The sequence below is a fragment of the Lactuca saligna genome, chromosome 7 (genome assembly GCF_052625555.1).
Source record: "Lactuca saligna cultivar CGN05327 chromosome 7, ASM5262555v1, whole genome shotgun sequence".
NCBI classification, from domain to species: Eukaryota; Viridiplantae; Streptophyta; class Magnoliopsida; order Asterales; family Asteraceae; genus Lactuca; species Lactuca saligna.
The window spans coordinates 15,566,137-15,583,969 of record NC_136423.1 but is presented as its reverse complement, the minus strand read 5'-3'; the positions used below and the strand labels follow the sequence as shown (position 1 = coordinate 15,583,969).

General features: G+C 33.0%; 3 protein-coding genes across 8 annotated transcripts; all 3 read left to right on the top strand.

Annotated features, from left to right (window-relative positions):
* The first annotated feature begins 170 nt into the window (after positions 1-170).
* On the top strand, positions 171-4,759 carry LOC145004370 (polyadenylate-binding protein RBP45-like). Of its 5 annotated transcripts, none has more exons than XM_078963267.1 (7): positions 175-594; positions 1,169-1,643; positions 3,689-3,744; positions 3,825-3,955; positions 4,072-4,168; positions 4,244-4,408; positions 4,487-4,759. In XM_078963267.1, the coding sequence occupies exons 1-7, from the start codon at positions 277-279 to the stop codon at positions 4,487-4,489; spliced, it is 1,245 nt and encodes a 414-aa protein (XP_078819393.1). In that variant the 5' UTR covers positions 175-276; the 3' UTR covers positions 4,490-4,759. The 5 variants fall into 5 exon arrangements, 3 of the variants coding, with proteins under 3 accessions (XP_078819394.1, XP_078819393.1, XP_078819392.1); XM_078963266.1 differs by having other exon boundaries at positions 177-594; positions 4,238-4,408; XR_013662358.1 differs by lacking the exons at positions 4,072-4,168; positions 4,244-4,408; positions 4,487-4,759 and adding an exon at positions 1,973-2,055 and having other exon boundaries at positions 171-594; positions 3,825-3,907.
* Positions 4,760-10,463: 5,704 nt separating this feature from the next.
* On the top strand, positions 10,464-14,515 carry LOC145003860 (heat shock 70 kDa protein 16-like). Its single transcript, XM_078962766.1, has 10 exons — positions 10,464-10,653; positions 10,751-10,843; positions 10,914-12,149; positions 12,315-12,521; positions 12,590-12,685; positions 12,771-12,968; positions 13,137-13,283; positions 13,360-13,488; positions 13,571-13,701; positions 14,091-14,515. Exons 3-10 carry the CDS (start codon positions 10,980-10,982, stop codon positions 14,212-14,214), a joined length of 2,202 nt encoding a protein of 733 aa, XP_078818892.1. The 5' UTR covers positions 10,464-10,653; positions 10,751-10,843; positions 10,914-10,979; the 3' UTR covers positions 14,215-14,515.
* A 283-nt stretch (positions 14,516-14,798) lies between these two features.
* On the top strand, positions 14,799-17,801 carry LOC145005031 (heat shock 70 kDa protein 16-like). 2 transcript variants are annotated; one of them, XM_078964077.1, is made up of 6 exons: positions 14,799-15,012; positions 15,281-16,519; positions 16,608-16,814; positions 16,924-17,019; positions 17,093-17,235; positions 17,462-17,801. In XM_078964077.1, exons 2-6 carry the CDS (start codon positions 15,350-15,352, stop codon positions 17,469-17,471), a joined length of 1,626 nt encoding a protein of 541 aa, XP_078820203.1. In that variant the 5' UTR covers positions 14,799-15,012; positions 15,281-15,349; the 3' UTR covers positions 17,472-17,801. The 2 variants fall into 2 exon arrangements, with proteins under 2 accessions (XP_078820203.1, XP_078820204.1); XM_078964078.1 differs by lacking the exon at positions 17,093-17,235.
* Positions 17,802-17,833: the final 32 nt, after the last annotated feature.

Below are 17,833 nucleotides of genomic sequence, written 5' to 3'. Positions count from 1 at the left end.
TAATGTAGTTGTCCTTTGAAAATATATATTTAACAAAGTTTAAATTTGAAAATTTGCTACCTTTTAGAAAAGTACAATTGGTGTTTATAAAGAAGTTCAATAGATATGTGCCAATAAGAAAATGTTGAAGTTTATAAAGGGGTTTTTTGTAAATATATCGTCTATCATTCATTTTGATCATTCTGTCTCGTTCTGGTTCTTAAATTAGGGCTACGTTTCGTTCCCAAAATTCAATCTGTCTCTCAAAAACTCGATCTTTCTCTCCAGGGTTACGTTATGCAACCTGCAACAACACCGCTAATGGACCCTCAGTACCAGCAACAACAGTGGATGATGATGAATCAACAACAACCACAACCACCGCAACAACAGTTCCAGCAACAACCACCGTTACAGCAAATGTATAATTACAACCAGCAACCACCACCGGCTGCCACAATTCCGCCTCAGTACACGGGACAGGCGGTAGCACCGGTTGGTGGTGCGACTCCTCAACCAGCTAGCGCCGATGAGATCCGTACGCTATGGATCGGCGATCTACAGTATTGGATGGATGAACAGTATCTCCTTAGCTGTTTTGCTCAGACTGGCGAGGTTTTTACCATTTAACATTCCTGTTTCCATATCATTATTTAGTTACAGTTTATCTTATATTGTTTAGATTCTAGATCCCAAAGTTTTCGTCTTCTTATTGGGTAAAGAGATTTAGAGATTCCTTAAATGCATTCGCAAGACAATCGAGAATTCTACATTTATGGAATTGTAGAAATTGCAGTGGGGGAGAGGGGACACAATTGGGGTTTTAATGGTCCGAATATGAATGATATACTGTTTATATAATGCCATGTTCATATACCTAAATTGCAGTTACTGTGTTAAATTTTCTTGTAATCACAAGGAAAAAAGATTGTTTTTTGATTCTTATTTCAAACTTAACACTTTTGCATACAATATTGTCAGTGTCAGTTATGTTAGAATTAATGCGTTCATTAAGGTTTAACTTGGTTGTGAAACTCCCTATCAAGAAGATTTAGAATAGTATTCTGACCAACTTTATAGTTTATGACTTTATGCCATGAATGCATGATGAAAGCATTGTTCATATTTGCTTGATCCCTATACCATGAGTCTATGACTATCTAATTCTAAGGATCCTCTATGCTTGCAGGTGGTTTCTGCAAAAGTCATACGTAACAAGCATTCTGGTCAATCTGAGGGTTATGGTTTCATTGAGTTTGTAAACCGAGCTGGTGCTGAAAGGCATCTACAGGCATATAATGGTACTTTAATGCCCAATGTGGAGCAACTCTTCAGGTTGAACTGGGCTACATTTGGTGCTGGTGAAAAAAGACAAGATGATACCCCTGATTACACTATCTTTGTTGGGGATTTGGCAGCAGATGTTACAGATTACACATTGCAGGAGACATTTAGGGCTCATTACCCTTCTGTTAAGGGTGCAAAAGTTGTAACTGATCGGCTCACAGGGCGCACAAAAGGTTATGGCTTTGTGAAATTTGGAGATGAGAGTGAGCAAATACGTGCCATGACTGAAATGAATGGAAGATTATGTTCAACCAGACCAATGCGAATTGGGCCAGCTGCTAACAAAAAGAGTGTGGGAAGTCAACAATATCCAAAAGGTACATGTTCTCTCTATCTCTCTCTATATATATGTTTATTGGATTTTAAGTTTTATGGGTTTTATTTGTTTAGTATCTCTTCTTTATTGATTCTTGTATTTGTTTGTGTTATTAGATATTCTTTGTGTAGTTGTGTTATCCAAATTCCAAGCTTCTTAAGTTTTATGAATTCAAGATTGTGGTCGATTGATTCTTGTAGATAAACCATAAACGCCAACTTAACGAAGTGATTTCTTTCCTTCCCGTGCTTTGAGAATTATGGGCATTAATGCTCTTAAAAATATTGAAAATGCAAAAACTTATATAAAACTCGTATTGTCTCAAAGCAGGGCATCAAGAGGCTCTATCATATAAAGGGTCGGGCAATGATTTCAGCAGAAATTGTTACCCTATAGTGGGTGGCCTTGCTTAGGTCAGTTTTCCATTTTATGCCATTAAATTGCCCTTTTGCCATTTTTATTTAAGTTCCTCAAGGCCCATTTATGCTGCTTTCGTTTCTTTTTTTTTTTCCCCAAGTCCTTTTACTATTCAGCTTTCCTTTCAGTCAAGTTACATTATTCCATTGTTTCTTATCATTATTCATTCAGTTATACGTTTTTTTTTTTTGGTTATTTCTGGTTTAACAGCCACCAAAGTTCTCTTTTAATCCATTGAAACGTCTCTCTTTTACTTTCATACTTGGATCATTACCCCCTTCATAAGCTTTTATGTCTACTTCTGTTTTATATATCTCTTTCAGTTATCTACAAGGTTATATGAAGTAGAATTTTCATATATAAATACGGAGAAAACTTGACATATAAAATGTTTAACATACTTGGTAATTGAGCCACTTGAGGTGAGAAAGACTAAGCCTACATGCATGAAGAATACCACAAAACTATGAAAGAATTATAAGAATATGGACACAAACTCATTGCTTAGAGCCAAAGTTTTATAAAATATTAGTAAAAATAGCATTATATAAATCTATGAGACAGAATTTGACCTACCTAGAAGAAAGGTGCAAAGATCAAGTGAATGTGGGATCTTTTGTTGGCAATATTAATATATTCCATCATTTTTATGTCTGAAGAAATCGGCATTTTTCATTGATTAGGTAAAGCTAAGTTGCTAAGGTTATATCTTTAGTTGATAGATGTGAAATATCATGGGTTTTGTTTCTTGATACATTCCTTATGCAGTTGGAATAAATGATCATTATTGTTGGAGTAAATTATATTTTTGGTCCCCGAGTTTAGGTGATTTTTGCAATTTTGGTCCTCATTGAGGTTCTTGTAACGGTTTTGGTCCATATTTTAAGTAGAGTAAATTACTAAAATTGTCCCTATGGTTTGGTCAAAATTTCACATTTGGTCCCTAACCTTTTTTTTGCACTTGGATCGTCCTTATGGTTTGATTTCGTTGCAATTTTCATCCCTATGGTTTGGTCAAAATTGCACGTTTGGTCCCTAACCTATTTTTTGCACTTGGATTGTCCCTATGGTTTGATTTCGTTGCGATTTTCGTCCCTATGGTTTGGTCAAAATTGCACGTTTGGTCCCTAATTTTATGTATGTAAGGGACAAAAAACGCAACCAAATCAAACCATAGGGACGATCCGAGTGCAAAAGAAAAGTTAGGGACCAAACGTGAAGTTTTTACCAAACCATAGGGACGATTTCAGTAATTTACTCTTTTAAGTAATACGATTATTTTTAGTCCTTGAACTTTAACAATTTTGGTCCGGAAAAGATCTTGAAACAGGGATCAACAACGTCAAATAAGGACCAAAATTGCAAAAACCATCTATATTGAGGGACGAAAAATGTAATTTATTGTCATTGTTATTTATGTTATGATATGATTCTATGAGATTTAGATTATATGATATATGCAAATAGTTTCCATTTGACTTAATGATGTGAGGGTACTAATAATACAATTTTCATCTCTAATTCTTGGAGCATGAATCTGCTGTTGGATGCCTGGGGTTATGCGAAGGAGGAAACGATAAATGATTTTCCTTTTTGAGTATTTTTCATTTATATTTTCTTTATTTGCAGCTTCATACCCAAATTCTCAAGGAACACAGAATGATGACGATCCAAATAATACAACTGTCAGTAATTTGTTTCAAAATCAGACAACATGTCACATTAAAAAAAAAAATCCTAATTTAAAAAAAAAATGTGATTGCAGATTTTTGTTGGTGGTTTGGATCCTAATGTAACAGATGAACATCTGAGGCAGGTGTTCAGCCAATATGGACAATTAGTCCATGTGAAGATCCCGTTAGGCAAACGATGTGGATTTGTTCAATTTGCTGACAGGTAACAAAAAAAAAATGTTTCGAGTAAAATTACAAAAAAGTCCTTGCACAGGTACCAACTATGCAGCTTACTCCAAGATTATTATTTTTTAAACATTTTTAGAAATATTGATGCAGAAGCTGTGCTGAGGAAGCTTTACGGATGCTCCAAGGAACTCAATTTGGTGGACAAACAGTGAGACTTTCGTGGGGCCGTAGTCCTTCAAACAAACAGGTTTGTTTTTTTATTTATTTATATAATATAATATAATATATAAGAAAATTGAAAGTTGAATCTGTTCAGCCTCAGGTAGAGCAAAGCCAATACAATGGTGGGTACTATGGATATGGACAAGGATATGAAACTTACGGATATGCCCCTGTTGCTCAAGATCCCACCATGTACTATGGTGGATACCCCGGATACGCCGCCTACCCACACCTCCAACAACAGCCACAACCATCCCAACAACAGGTAAATAAAATCAACTCTAATTTATCCAATTTTTATTATCCCAAAATAAATTCAACGTCTTATTTTCCTTTTTATTAGTGACTGATATGGTCGGCTCTTGGATATTATGCTATGCTGGAAATGAAGAATTCCGGGTTTTTATTTGCTACTATATTCTATAGTAAATTATCTATATCACATATATATATTTTTATTCTTGGTATTTCTGTTTGTTTGTTTGTTCATCCCCTGAGGCTTTTCTTCTAGCTACTTTCTGAGTTTGATATAGCCATTTGACTCTTACCAAATGTTGACAACATGAGATTGAATGAATGTCTCCTTTGTTGCAATATGAGCCTGGTCTTTTCAGAATTTAATGTTTTTATTTTTATTTAAATTGTATTGTGGTTTCTTAGCTTCATAATGCATGTGCATGGTTTATGCCAGATTATTTCATCATTGCAGTGTCAAAATGTTGATTAGTTTTTAGTGTACGGGTGAAGTCATTCTGTTTTTGATTATCTGTTATTTTTATCAAGTATTTCAACACAAAATACCTCTCCCAAAAAAAAAGGTTTTTTTGGTAAAAAAAAAAATCATGATTTTTGTAAATATATGAACAATTTGAATATTATCACCAAGTTCCTCTATCTCATGGTGTGACTTTTGAATGTTATCATATGAATAAATCTTGAATGATCTGTCTAGTTCTTTTATAGGTATGTAATCACAATATTGTTGAACAGTGTTGAAAATCATGGGGTAAATGTTACAATTATCACCTCTGTTTGAATCTTTTTACAAAATTTTGTTTATTGTTTTCCACCTTTTCGGCACTCAAGTTAACGTTCCATGCAACTTCGAAGATTTGAATGTATACGACTAAAAGCTTATTGAGCATTGATTGGAAACACCTGTTCAAATTGTGATTAATGATAGAGCACTCAAATTATGATTGATGATAGGACACCCACACACCGGTGCATGTTTACGATCTTGCAAAAAAAAAAAAAAAAAATACAAACTCAGCATAAGTCATTAGTGTTTGGAGATAGAAATTTGTGGGCCTATTTAGCATAAAAATATTTGATTGGTTATAGTATTTAAATATGATTGTAATATTAAAATAATAATATGAAATCACTTAGATTCTCTCCACAACCAAATCCAACCCAATTATTTAATAAAAAATCAGTTTATCTTTCTTCTGCCAATAAAATATTGCACAACTATAGTCTCTGCAGCAAACCCGTTGTTGGGGTTTTGAGGATTTTAGCAATTCTTTATAATATTTAAGGCAACCGACTATGAAATTATTCACCAATGGCAATAATCTTATAAGAATTGCAAGTCTTGTAGAGATAGAAAAAAGAAATCCAAGTGCCATTAAAAACTAGTTTAGTGGTATTGTAATTCATTTTTGAAAGACCCGATGTGGAGGGTTTAATACGTGGATATGGTGTCATATATCCTTCATCTTTTGTCTACCATGTATTATTTTTTATACGAAGGAACAGTAGGAAAAAAAATAATTTAAAATAGTCATCACAAGATTTTATAACTACTTGTACCATCTTGGGACCTAGGAAAATTATAACATGTGATTCAACTTTCAAAATGCAAATGTTGGATAACATAGTTATTAGTTTACTAGAACTACTAAACCGCTACTTCTTATATCATGACTAGGAAACGTAAACAATATTTTTTTGTTAACATGTGATTATTTTTCTAGCGTCTTGTTAGGTTTTATAATATTCCGCTGTTCCAAAATTTTTTTCCATTGTAGGTTAACTAATAATGAGGAGTATTTTGGTAAAAGAAGTATTTATTTTTAGAACTAAGCTATTATTTTAGGACAAACCAAAAACAAAACATGAACAATCAATATAGGACGGATGGAGTACTATTTTCTAGGCCCGAAAAAAAGATGTTACTTAAACATTGCTAAGATCAATAAAACGAGAATAAAAAGAGAGCCAGAGTCAGCCATAATCTACCCAATGTTATGCTAATTCAACACCAAAGTTAGATACCAAGAGAATGTTTAAGAGTATGTGGTGAAGAGAAAATGTTATGGGCTGCTCGTAGGGGTGTGCAAAAAAACCGCAAAACCGAAAAACTGATCCGATCCGGTCAATCCGAAACCGAAAAAAAAACCGTAACCAAAAAAACCGAAACCGAAACCGTAAAAACCGACTCTCTACGGGTTGGTTTCGGTTTCGATATTTAGATATCCGTGGATACCCGAACCGAACCGGTGTGTGTGTGTGTGTGTGTATATATATATATATATATATATATATATATATATATATATATATATAAGTAAATAAAATACTAATCAACATTGTTTGGAATGATCCCTGTGATACTGCGCAGTGGCCAAAACAAAATTTAATTGACAATTTTCAGTTTCATTCTACATTCATTTTTTTTCCTTATTAATTTTATTATATAAATTTAATAAATGACATTTGAACTTTATATTTTCTTTTTGACTTCGTGAGTTACTACTTTTAGAAAAAAAATTGGTCGAAATAGAGTTTATAGTTTTGATTAAATTTGATTTTTTTATTTAACGGCTATCCGTGAACCGAACCGTGGTTACCCGCCTTCACACAGTTCGGTTCGGTTCAGTTTTTTGGCCAATTCGGTTTGGTTTCGGTTAGTGCACATGAGGTACCCGCCCCGTGGTCATGGTTCATAATTTTATTACTATTCGAACCGAACCGCCCCGTGAACACCCCTAGTTGCTCGAACATTTAATGCAAGTGCTATTTATGGAGTACTTTAAGGGGACAACAACTACAAGTTAACCTGAAAAGACTTTCAGTATGGTGTGCATTTGGCATGTTGTCTGAAATGCTCTTTTATGTATTTGTGACTCTGACTGTTTGTCTAACTATATCGTGTTGGCCTCCAACCATATGCTAGAAATGTTTTTATTTGGACTCTTATATATAGGTTAGGCTGTTTGGTGGGGTACATAGCTAAAATGATACAACCAAGTCCGGAGAGGGGTTGAAGTAGGTTTTGGTCCAAGGTCGGTCCAAACCGATTTGATTCCCCGAGAAAAATATAAAAATCAGACCCTTATAGTAAAAAAATAATAAAGGAGGGTGACTTTTTTTTTGTTTATGTATTTTAAAAAATGGACCCTTGTTATAAATTTATCCTTATATCGTTTTTGTAATACTAATAATACTAGTTCATCGGTTTTTTGTATTGTTTTTTCCTCACTACTAGGTAAATGCAATGTTTTAAAAATTGGTTTTCCTACACATACATACATACATAAATCAATAATTTGATGTTCACAAGTTCAAACATTAAAAATACACATAAAAACAAGTTGTAGATCAATCTAAATATATCAACATAACACATAACCATAAGTTTTACATCGATTCACATAAATCAAAAAGAAAATAATGTATAATATTGAAAATATATATAGTTTTAGATGAATATAAATATATCAAAAACTTCATAACATTTACCATATGTTTTTATTTAGAGAAATCTGAATAGATGTGAAAAAAACTCACCAAAGTTTACTATCTAAAATGGTTCTATTCGATGAATTTTTATTCAATTTAACCAGTTCAATAGTGTTTTTTGTAAAAACCGTCTGGTTTATTTCGGTTAAAAAATAGACATAAAATCGATGATAGTTGAATCGCTCCCTTCCCTGGTTCTCGGTCCAACTGGTTCGACCGTTCGGTTAAAACCGTTTGCTCAAATATTAGGTAAATGTTTTTTTAGGTAACATGTTATTATTTTAAACTTATAAAACAAGGAAAGAATAAGTAAAGGAAATGAAAACACTTAGTTGTGAACATTTGATGCTGAATTGTTTTTCAATAACAAGGATAATAAAATTTGTATCATTTTCAAAGCTCCAACAACAAGGATTTCAAAATTAATGATGTTAAAGTTTCAAGTTATTTACAGAAAATCGAAAAGAAAACATATAAATCAACTTCTTATCATAAAATTAATATGAAAGAAATGAAGAACAATAGTGTAATCTTACAATTTACATGAAGAAATCACATGAACACAAATCATACTAACACGAATCAGAAATTAAATACATAACCCGTGAGACTGCCTGAAACTAGATTTATACAAAATACAAGGTTGGTTTCTTTTGAAAGACACGTGAAATTAAATTATTAGAATCGATGTATCAAGAAAGATTGAAATCATACGATGAAATCGGAAATCATAGGCTTGCATAAAAAAACCAAAATCAATTTATTATGAATTAACTTGTTTGTTATCATTGCAAAAACTAGAATTGATTAATAGAGTCCTTCGATCAATGGTGATGAAAGGCCCAATACGATGATTATTTCATAATAACCACATGTCCCTTTGTTTTCTTTGTTGATTTTGTTTTGGACTAAAAATTGATGGCCCTATACCATCGTCCAAACTACCCTACCCATTGGTATGGATGGTTTCACCAAATATTAAAACATGATGTGATAATTGATTAGTATTAACTAATAAATAAACAAATCAACCATTCTAATATTTTGTTTAATATAAACTAGAAGAAATCTTACATTTTAAAATAGGAAAATGAATTATAAACCCAATAAAGTTTTCAAACCATTCAAAAAGCTCCAATTATGTTTTGTGTGTTCAAGACAACCCAACGAACTTAACATTTTGTCTAAAATAATCAAACTAACTTACACTTTTGTTCAATTTGTCAACCAACTAATGAAATTCAACTAATGACACGACTTATGACATGAAATTAAATATCGATAAAATGACTTGTAAGACCAAAGGAGTTTTAAAACCGTTCAAAAAATCTCAATCATGTTTTGTATTTAAAAAAAAAACCCAATAAACTTATCCTTTTGTCTAAAAATCCAACATTCTTAAGCTTTTGTTTCTCATTCGTGACAACCAGATTCATTAGGTATACAATTAGTTAGCAAATAACATTGCATTATATTTTATGACATGGTACAAACATATTAAAATTGCCCTTTATATATATATATATATATATATATATATATATATATATATATATATATATATATATATATATATATATATATATATATATATATAAGGGAGAATTTCATATATGCCCCTCTTAAACTTCAAAATATCATATTTGCCCAGCTTAATTTCTTAATATCATATTTACCATTCATAAACCTTCAAAATATCATATTTGCCCAAATCTTTTTTTATAATGTTTTTAATATTTTATAATCATTTTTTATAACTTAAAATTAGTATAATAATTAAAAAATTTAACGATATTATCCTTAGTTCTATGATAATGGAATGTGAACTTCTAAATTGTTGGAATATCTTCCTCTTGACAAACAAAAATATTCATCTTCAACCCTCTCTATGGAATGTATATTTTGATTGTTTAGTTTTTTTTGTTGATTATGTTATAGATGAAGGATATTTTAGATATTACCATTGATATTTTGATGTTTAAAAAGTGCATATACGATATTTTGAGATTTAAAAAGGGCATATATGATATTATGATGTTTAAAAATGACATATATGATATTTTGAAATTTTATGAATGGTAAATATGATATTTAGAAATTTTATGAAGGGTAAATATGATATTTAGAAATTAAATTGGATAAATATGATATTTTGATGTTTAAGAAGGGTATATATGAAATTCTCCCTATATATAAAGTTAAAAACGATATTTTTTGTTATGATTTTTGAGATGTTACACAGTTAAAACAAGTTAGTTACTTTCTTATGTACAAAAAATAAGAAATTACCAATATATGAATACGGATAAGAGGTAGTTAACCTCCTAAGTCATTTTTCCTTTGAGTTACCGGTTAAAACAGGTATTAATCGATAATATTAGTGTAATTTAAACAATTAAAACAAATTAGTTGCATTATTATGTATAAAAAAAAAAAAGTTGCCGATATGTAAAAAGAATAAGAAATAGAAATAGTTACCTCATTTTTCCGGAGAGATATCAAATAGTTAACTTATTTGGTAATAAATCTCATTGAACTGAACTAGTCGGTTCATCTCAATGCCTCGTGTCTATCCCAGCTAGCATTTACGATTTTATTAGTCCAAATCAGGGCGCCAAAATCCATCCCATAATAAACGCTATCTTAATCACGATTCAAATTCGAAAAACGATAAGGATTTTCCGAATACTACTCGACCTCTAAGTTCTATCTTACGAATTAAGTTAACACATATTTTTCACAAAAACTCACAGATTCAAGAAGGTACGCCTCTTTCATCTTTATACTACATTTGATATAATGCTCATGTTTTGATATTGATGTTTGATTTTGCGCGTTGTTTGCTGCCCAACGATCGAAGTTTGTGTACATATGTGGATGGTTTGGGTACTCTAACAATCTCGGCTCGAGTTTAAGAATATCGATTAGTGAACTAGGTTACAAAACTCTACTGGTAAAGTGTTATAGTTATGTTTACCACTTTTATGTTTTATATGAACTGATTGTTTGTTTAAATGAATTAGGTGTTGGTAAGTATTGCAATCGTTGATCTTTTGAAGAGCATAATTGTGTGTTTGTAAGAATCCAGAATGAGTGTGGTTGGGTTTGATATCGGGAATGAAAACTGTGCTATAGCAGTTGCGAAGAACGGCGGGATTGATGTGTTGCTGAATGATGAATCAAAACGCGAGACGCCTGCTGTGGTCTCATTTGGTGAGAAGCAAAGGTTCTTGGGTTCTTCAGGAGCTGCATTTGCTACAAAGTTTCCAAAATCAACTATTTCTCAGATAAAGAGATTGATCGGAAGAGAATATAAGGATCCGAGTGTGCAAGAAGAGCTTAAGTTGCTACCTTTCGAGATCACTGAGGGCCCATATGGTGGTGTTTTGATCCATTTAGAGTATTTGGGTAAGACATGGACTTTTACACCAGCGGAGATTTTGGGGATGTTGTTTGCACATTTGAAGCAATTAACAGAGAAGAATCTCGAGTCCCCTGTTGTAGACTGTGTGATTGGGATTCCATCGTATTTTACAGATTTGCAAAGGCGTGAGTATCTTAATGCTGCTTTTATGGCGGGTTTAAGACCTTTGCAGTTAATGCATGATTGTACTGCTGTTGCATTAGGTTATGGAATGTACAAGACTGATTTCTCTATCGAAGGACCAACTATTGTTGTATTTGTAGACATCGGGCACTCTGACACTCAGGTGACTTTTGCTGCATTTAGAAAGGGAAGAATGAGAATATTATCACATTCTTTTGATCCGCACTTGGGAGGTAGAGATTTTGATGAAGTGTTATTTAGACGTTTTGCAACACAATTTAAAGAAGAACACGATATAGATGTTTACTCAAATGCTCGTGCTTCTATAAGGCTTAGGGCGTCATGTGAAAAGTTAAAGAAAGTTCTAAGTGCCAATGCGGAAGCACCACTTAGCATTGATTGTCTGATTGATGATAAAGATTTGAATGGATTAATAACGAGGGAAGAGTTTGAGAATCTGTCACTAGAATTGGTTGAAAGGGTTAGTGTTGCCTTCTGTAAGGCTGGAGAGGATGCTGGTGTAAAGATTGGTGATATACATAGTATTGAGGTTGTTGGTTCTGGGTCCCGCATACCTGCTATTATGAGAAAGTTAACTTCAGTTTTTGGTAAACAACCAATGAGAACATTAAATGGTAGCGAATGTGTTGCTAGAGGATGTGCTCTTCGTTGTGCAATGCTTAGCCCAGCTTTTCGTGTTCAAGATTATAAGGTCTTTTTTTTTTTTTTCTCTAGCTACCTTTTACGATAACAACTAGTAAATGGGAAACTTAATTATAATAAGGGAACTAATTAATCAATAGAAGTAGTACATTGAAAATATATTGATATAATTATCTTTTTAAAGATTTATGTTATATATTCTTATTGTTTGCAGGTTCAGGATTTATTTCCCTACACAATACGCTTAGATGATGAAGAAAACAAAAGAAAAACAGGACTTTTGCTTTTTCCCAAAGGCAGTCCATTTCCAAAGGATCATATTTTTGGTGTCCATGTAGATACTATATCATATTTTCAAGTCTTCTACACTAACAAGAAGGACTTCCCTGCTGGAATATCACCTCATATTGGTTATTTCATGGTAATATGTTTGTGTGTTACAATATTTTCCCTTTCATATATTGGGTTAATCGATAAGTATTTTTTAAGGTGGGTCCATCTGAAACCGCTGGTGAGGAAAAAGCAAAGGGATTAGTGAAAGCGCATCTTAACATCCATGGAGTTGTTGAAATAGAACATGCAGTGGTAAATATTGTAGCTTTTTAGTGAAGCTAAAGCTATATATATAGTTTTAACTGCATATATAAGCCATGCATGCATGATCATGCAGGATGAAGAAGCAAGAAGGGGTTGGTCCAGGAGGCAGAGCATTGCAGTTTCTGAGTTTCTAGATGTTGCCATGACAAGAGATGAACTACATGAAGCTCAAGAGAGAGAAGAGTTTTTGGAACAACAAGACATAAAGGTGGAGCAAACTAAGGACAAAAGAAATACCCTCGAGTCTTTCATCTATGACACTCGAAGCAAGGTACTTGTAATTTCTATCGGGATATTAATTATAACATGATTAATGCACTTTGGATTATATATATATATATATATATATATATATATATATATATATATATATATATATATATATCATTTTGTGCTGGTAATCATTACAATTCTTCTTATTTTTTTTTGTGTAAGTTAGCTTTTGAGTTGCTACCGGAGCTTCACCACAGATTCAGAGCAGGAGATCATCTTAAAAAATCTGCAAGAAACTGAAGAGTGGCTATATGAAGATGGTGATGATGAAACTGAACAAGTCTATATCGGAAAGCTTGAAGATCTCAAAGAGGTGATGATGAAACTGAACCGTGATTTCCTTTTGAAACAACGTGCAATACATATCTAATCAATGTTTGTTTATGCAGTTGTTGGATCCAATTGAAAATAGATACAAGGATGAAATGGCTAGAAAAGAAGCAAAAGAAGCTCTGCAAACTTGTATTCAAGAAAATCGTGAGGCTGCAGATTTACTGCCCCCTATGCAGAAAGATGAGGTATAATTTATGATTTTGGTGATTATACTTTTTCTGTCAAATAATTGTCACGTTATTATTATTATTAATTTTTTCTTGGCAGGTTATCAATGAGTGCATTCAAGCTGAGCAGTGGTTGACTCATATTTCTCAACTACATGATTCATTGGCCAAGAATGCCATCTCCATATACTGCTCAACTGCCATTAGTGGAATCACAGAAACTTTTAAGAGGTTAGATTTAACCAATTGGCTTGTTGTACTAACATGAATCGATTCACCTAAAACTCGTTAAATTTTAGTTGAGCTCGAGCATAATTATTGACTTTAATTGTATTATTTTCTATTATGTCATGTATAGATATTTGGGGGATAGTTAATACTTTCCGTATATTATTCATCTTAGGGCTATAATAGGAGCTTAACTTGGTTTGTATAGGAACCTAAAACTCACATTCAGTCTAGTGTATGTGATGATGGGGGTGGTGGCATTGTTAGTTTTTAGAGAACATAATTTGGTAAATTTGGCATAACATGAATAACACAAAGAATCATGTGAATAGTCTTTGAGTGCATTGCTTTTGTTGTTAGAAGCTGCAAAATGTAACTGTTAATTTCTTCAGGAGGTGTGAAGTCATGATGATATCCAAACCTTCACTTCCCAAATATGATGAACCCGTGGACTCTGATGAAAAGCATGACGATCCAGATGGCGTTCAAGATGATTGTGGATATAGATCTCTTTAGATTGGTGGGATCAAACACAACAATATATTCTAGTTTCCTCCATGATCTTTAGCTAGCTTTCTATTTTGAAAACTTTACAATGCATTTGTAGGTTTTTGGCAATTCATATATTATTAGATTAGACAGTTCTATTTTTGAAAACACCTTGGTTTAAGGGCTAGAAAAATGCAGCCCCTGTTGGTGTTTTTTTTTTTTTTTTTTTTTTTTTAAATCATTATTCAAGCTTTGTTCCTTGTATTTCCACATGTATGTTCCTTGGTTTTGATCATAGCCAATTAGCCATGAGAAATCATAAATGAATCAAATCATCTGGTTGAGACATAACAAATCTTTTTTCTTTTCATTGTACCATGAAAAATGCAATTTTGACATCAAACTACTCAAACTCCAAATTAAGTTCATTAACCATGGCCAATGAAAACCAAATTGTTTTGTATTTAACAACAGGCTAAAAATAATTATAATTGATCCTTTCCTTTTATAGGAACCTTTTTACTACCTGCTTTGCTTTAGATCTCCATTTCACCTAACAAATAAATTCGAGCCCTTAAGGTCACCGGCCCATTATAGTCGGTTCGTCTCCATCAGTCTATCCAACTTGGATTTTTTGATTGGGCGCGCCAAAACTCACCAAACTCAAAAGTCCAAACGTTATTTATTGCTAGTAAATGAACATGACGATTCATATTCAAAATCGACGTTGAATTTTCAACGACTACTCGATTTCCTTTTTTACGATTAATTTCTGTTTTCGGTTTTCCACACGCATTCATTTACAAAAACTCACACTTGAAGCAGGTACACCTTTCATCTTACTCCTACGTTAGATCGATGTTCATATTTTGATCATTATATTTGATTTTGCGCCGTATATGCGGTTGGCTACGGATTGATCTAAGTTTGTGTATGTATATATAGTTTGTGTGATTAGTTTAAGAACAGAGTAATCATTACTCATAAAACGGAATTCTGCGAGATGTAGTGCTTTACTCTTGTTTATGTTTAAATTTACTTTGTATGAAGTAGTTTATATATGAACTGAGCATTGTTTGTTTGGATGAATTAGGGTTTTGTAAGGATCATCATCGGTGTCGAGTTTTTGAAGAGTATTCTTTTGTTTTTGTGCGAATTCAGAATGAGTGTGGTTGGGTTTGACATCGGGAATGAAAACTGTGCCATTGCAGTTGCAAAGCGTGGTGGGATTGATGTGTTGTTGAATGATGAATCTAAACGTGAGACGCCTGCTGTAGTCTCATTTGGTGAGAAGCAAAGGTTTTTGGGTTCTGCAGGAGCTGCATTTGCTACTAAGTTTCCAAAATCAACCATTTCTCAGATCAAGAGATTGATTGGAAAGCTATATAATGAACCTAGTGTGAAAGAAGATCTTAAGTTGCTACCTTTCGAGACCACTGAGGGCCCATATGGTGGTGTTTTGATCCATTTAGAGTATTTGGGTAAGACATGGACTTTTAAGCCAGTGGAAATTTTGGGGATGTTGTTTTCACATTTGAAACAATTAACAGAGAAGAATCTTGAGTCCCCTGTTGAAGACTGTGTGATTGGGATTCCATCATTTTTTACAGACTTGCAAAGGCGTGAATATCTTAATGCTGCTTTTATTGCCGGTTTAAGACCATTGAAGTTAATGCATGATTGCACTGCAATTGCATTAGGGTATGGAATGTACAAGACTGATTTTTCTGATGAAAAAACAACTAATGTTATATTCGTAGACATTGGGCATTCCGACACTCAGGTAACGGTTGTTGCTTTTGAAGAAGGGAAAATGACAATATTGTCCCATTCGTTTAATCCGAACTTGGGAGGTAGAGATTTTGATGAAGTGTTATTTAGACATTTTGCAACACAATTCAAAGAAGAACACGATATAGATGTTTACTCGAATGCTCGTGCTTCTATAAGGCTTAGGGCGTCATGTGAAAAGTTAAAGAAAATTCTAAGTGCCAATGCGGAAGCACCACTTAGTATTGATTTTCTAGTTGATGATAAAGATGTGAATGGATTGATTAAGAGGGAAGAGTTTGAGAACTTGTCAGTGGAGTTGCTAGAAAGAGTTATGGATGCTTGTGGTAAGGCCTTAAAGGACTCTGGTCTAGGTGTAGATAAGATAGATACCATTGAGCTTGTTGGTTCTGGGTCCCGCATACCTTCTATTACAAGAAAGATAGCTTCGATTTTTGATAAAGAACCAATGAGAACACTAAATGGAAGTGAATGTGTTGCTAGAGGATGCGCTCTTGCTTGTGCATTGCTTAGCCCAACTTGCCAAGTCAAAGATTATAAGGTTTTTATCTAATTAATATATCTTTTTTGGTACTACGTTTTTATGAAGATAAGGGTTTATGCTATTTTATTTTTTCTTATCTTTGTAGGTTCAGGATTCATTTCCTTACTCAACAGGAGTTTTTTTTGATGATGGTAAAAGATGCCCTGAATTTACGTTATTCCCAAAAGGCAGTTCATTTCCAAGAAATAAAACTGTCGCATACCATGGAAATACTACATCTTATTGTCAAGTTTTTTATACCAACACGACGGATTTCCCTGCTGGATTATCACATGAAGCTGGTTATTTCATGGTAAAAGTTTTATGTGTGTGTGTATATGTTATGTTTAATATTGTATTACTTACACTTGATTTACTTTTTCCCATTCACATCTTGAGTTAATTGTTAAATATATGTTTAGATTGGGCCATCTCAAGCTTCTGGTGCAGAAAAAGTGTTGGTCAAAGTTAAAGTGCATCTTAACATCCATGGAATTGTTGAAATAGAATCTGCATCAGTAAGTATTGCTTGATGTTTAGATTGGTGAACATGGATATATAAACTAATATTGTTCTTTTCTGTGCTTATAGTTTCAGTTTATAGAACATAAGCACCCTTCAAGTAAAAAGTCTACTTGGTACTCATGGCCATTGGGGATAAAGGCCAACGTCTTTTTCAGAATAATGCTGCTTATCGTAGATTTTCTAGTTCTCGATTGTCTACTGAACGTTATGTAATTGAAATCATGCACACTTTAAATTATCATTATATGAAAAGATAAAGAGAAACATAGGCTTTATTGAAATTGTACGTATTGTTAAACTCGCATTTAATCTAGAGAATGTAGCTTTGGTCATTTTTTACATCTTTATAATCATGTGGAAGTTTGTTTAGCAGACTAATTGTATTATTAGAAACTGCAATTCCTGATGTGCTACTTTCTCTGTTAATTTCTTCAGGAGTTGCTAAGTCATATTTGGTTCCAAACTTCCACTGCCAATGTATTAGGACCCCGTGGAGTCGGATCGAAAGCAGAATCCTAGTGAGATGCAAGTCGATAATTGATATAGATCTGTTTAGATTGGTGGGATCAAACACATCATAGTATTTGAGTTTCCTACAAAATATTTGGCTTGTGTTTTGAAAAACTTTATTATCGATATATGTTTGCTGTTTGCTGTGAGTACTTTATTTTTTTGAGCTGTGTACTTTAACAAGCTGTCATATATACTTATGAAAACGCTGTGTCTTGGAAGGTTAAAAAAGCACTATATTGTTTCTGTTATCTTTAAAGGATTCAAGCAATGTTTATCGTTTTCCTGCATGTTTGT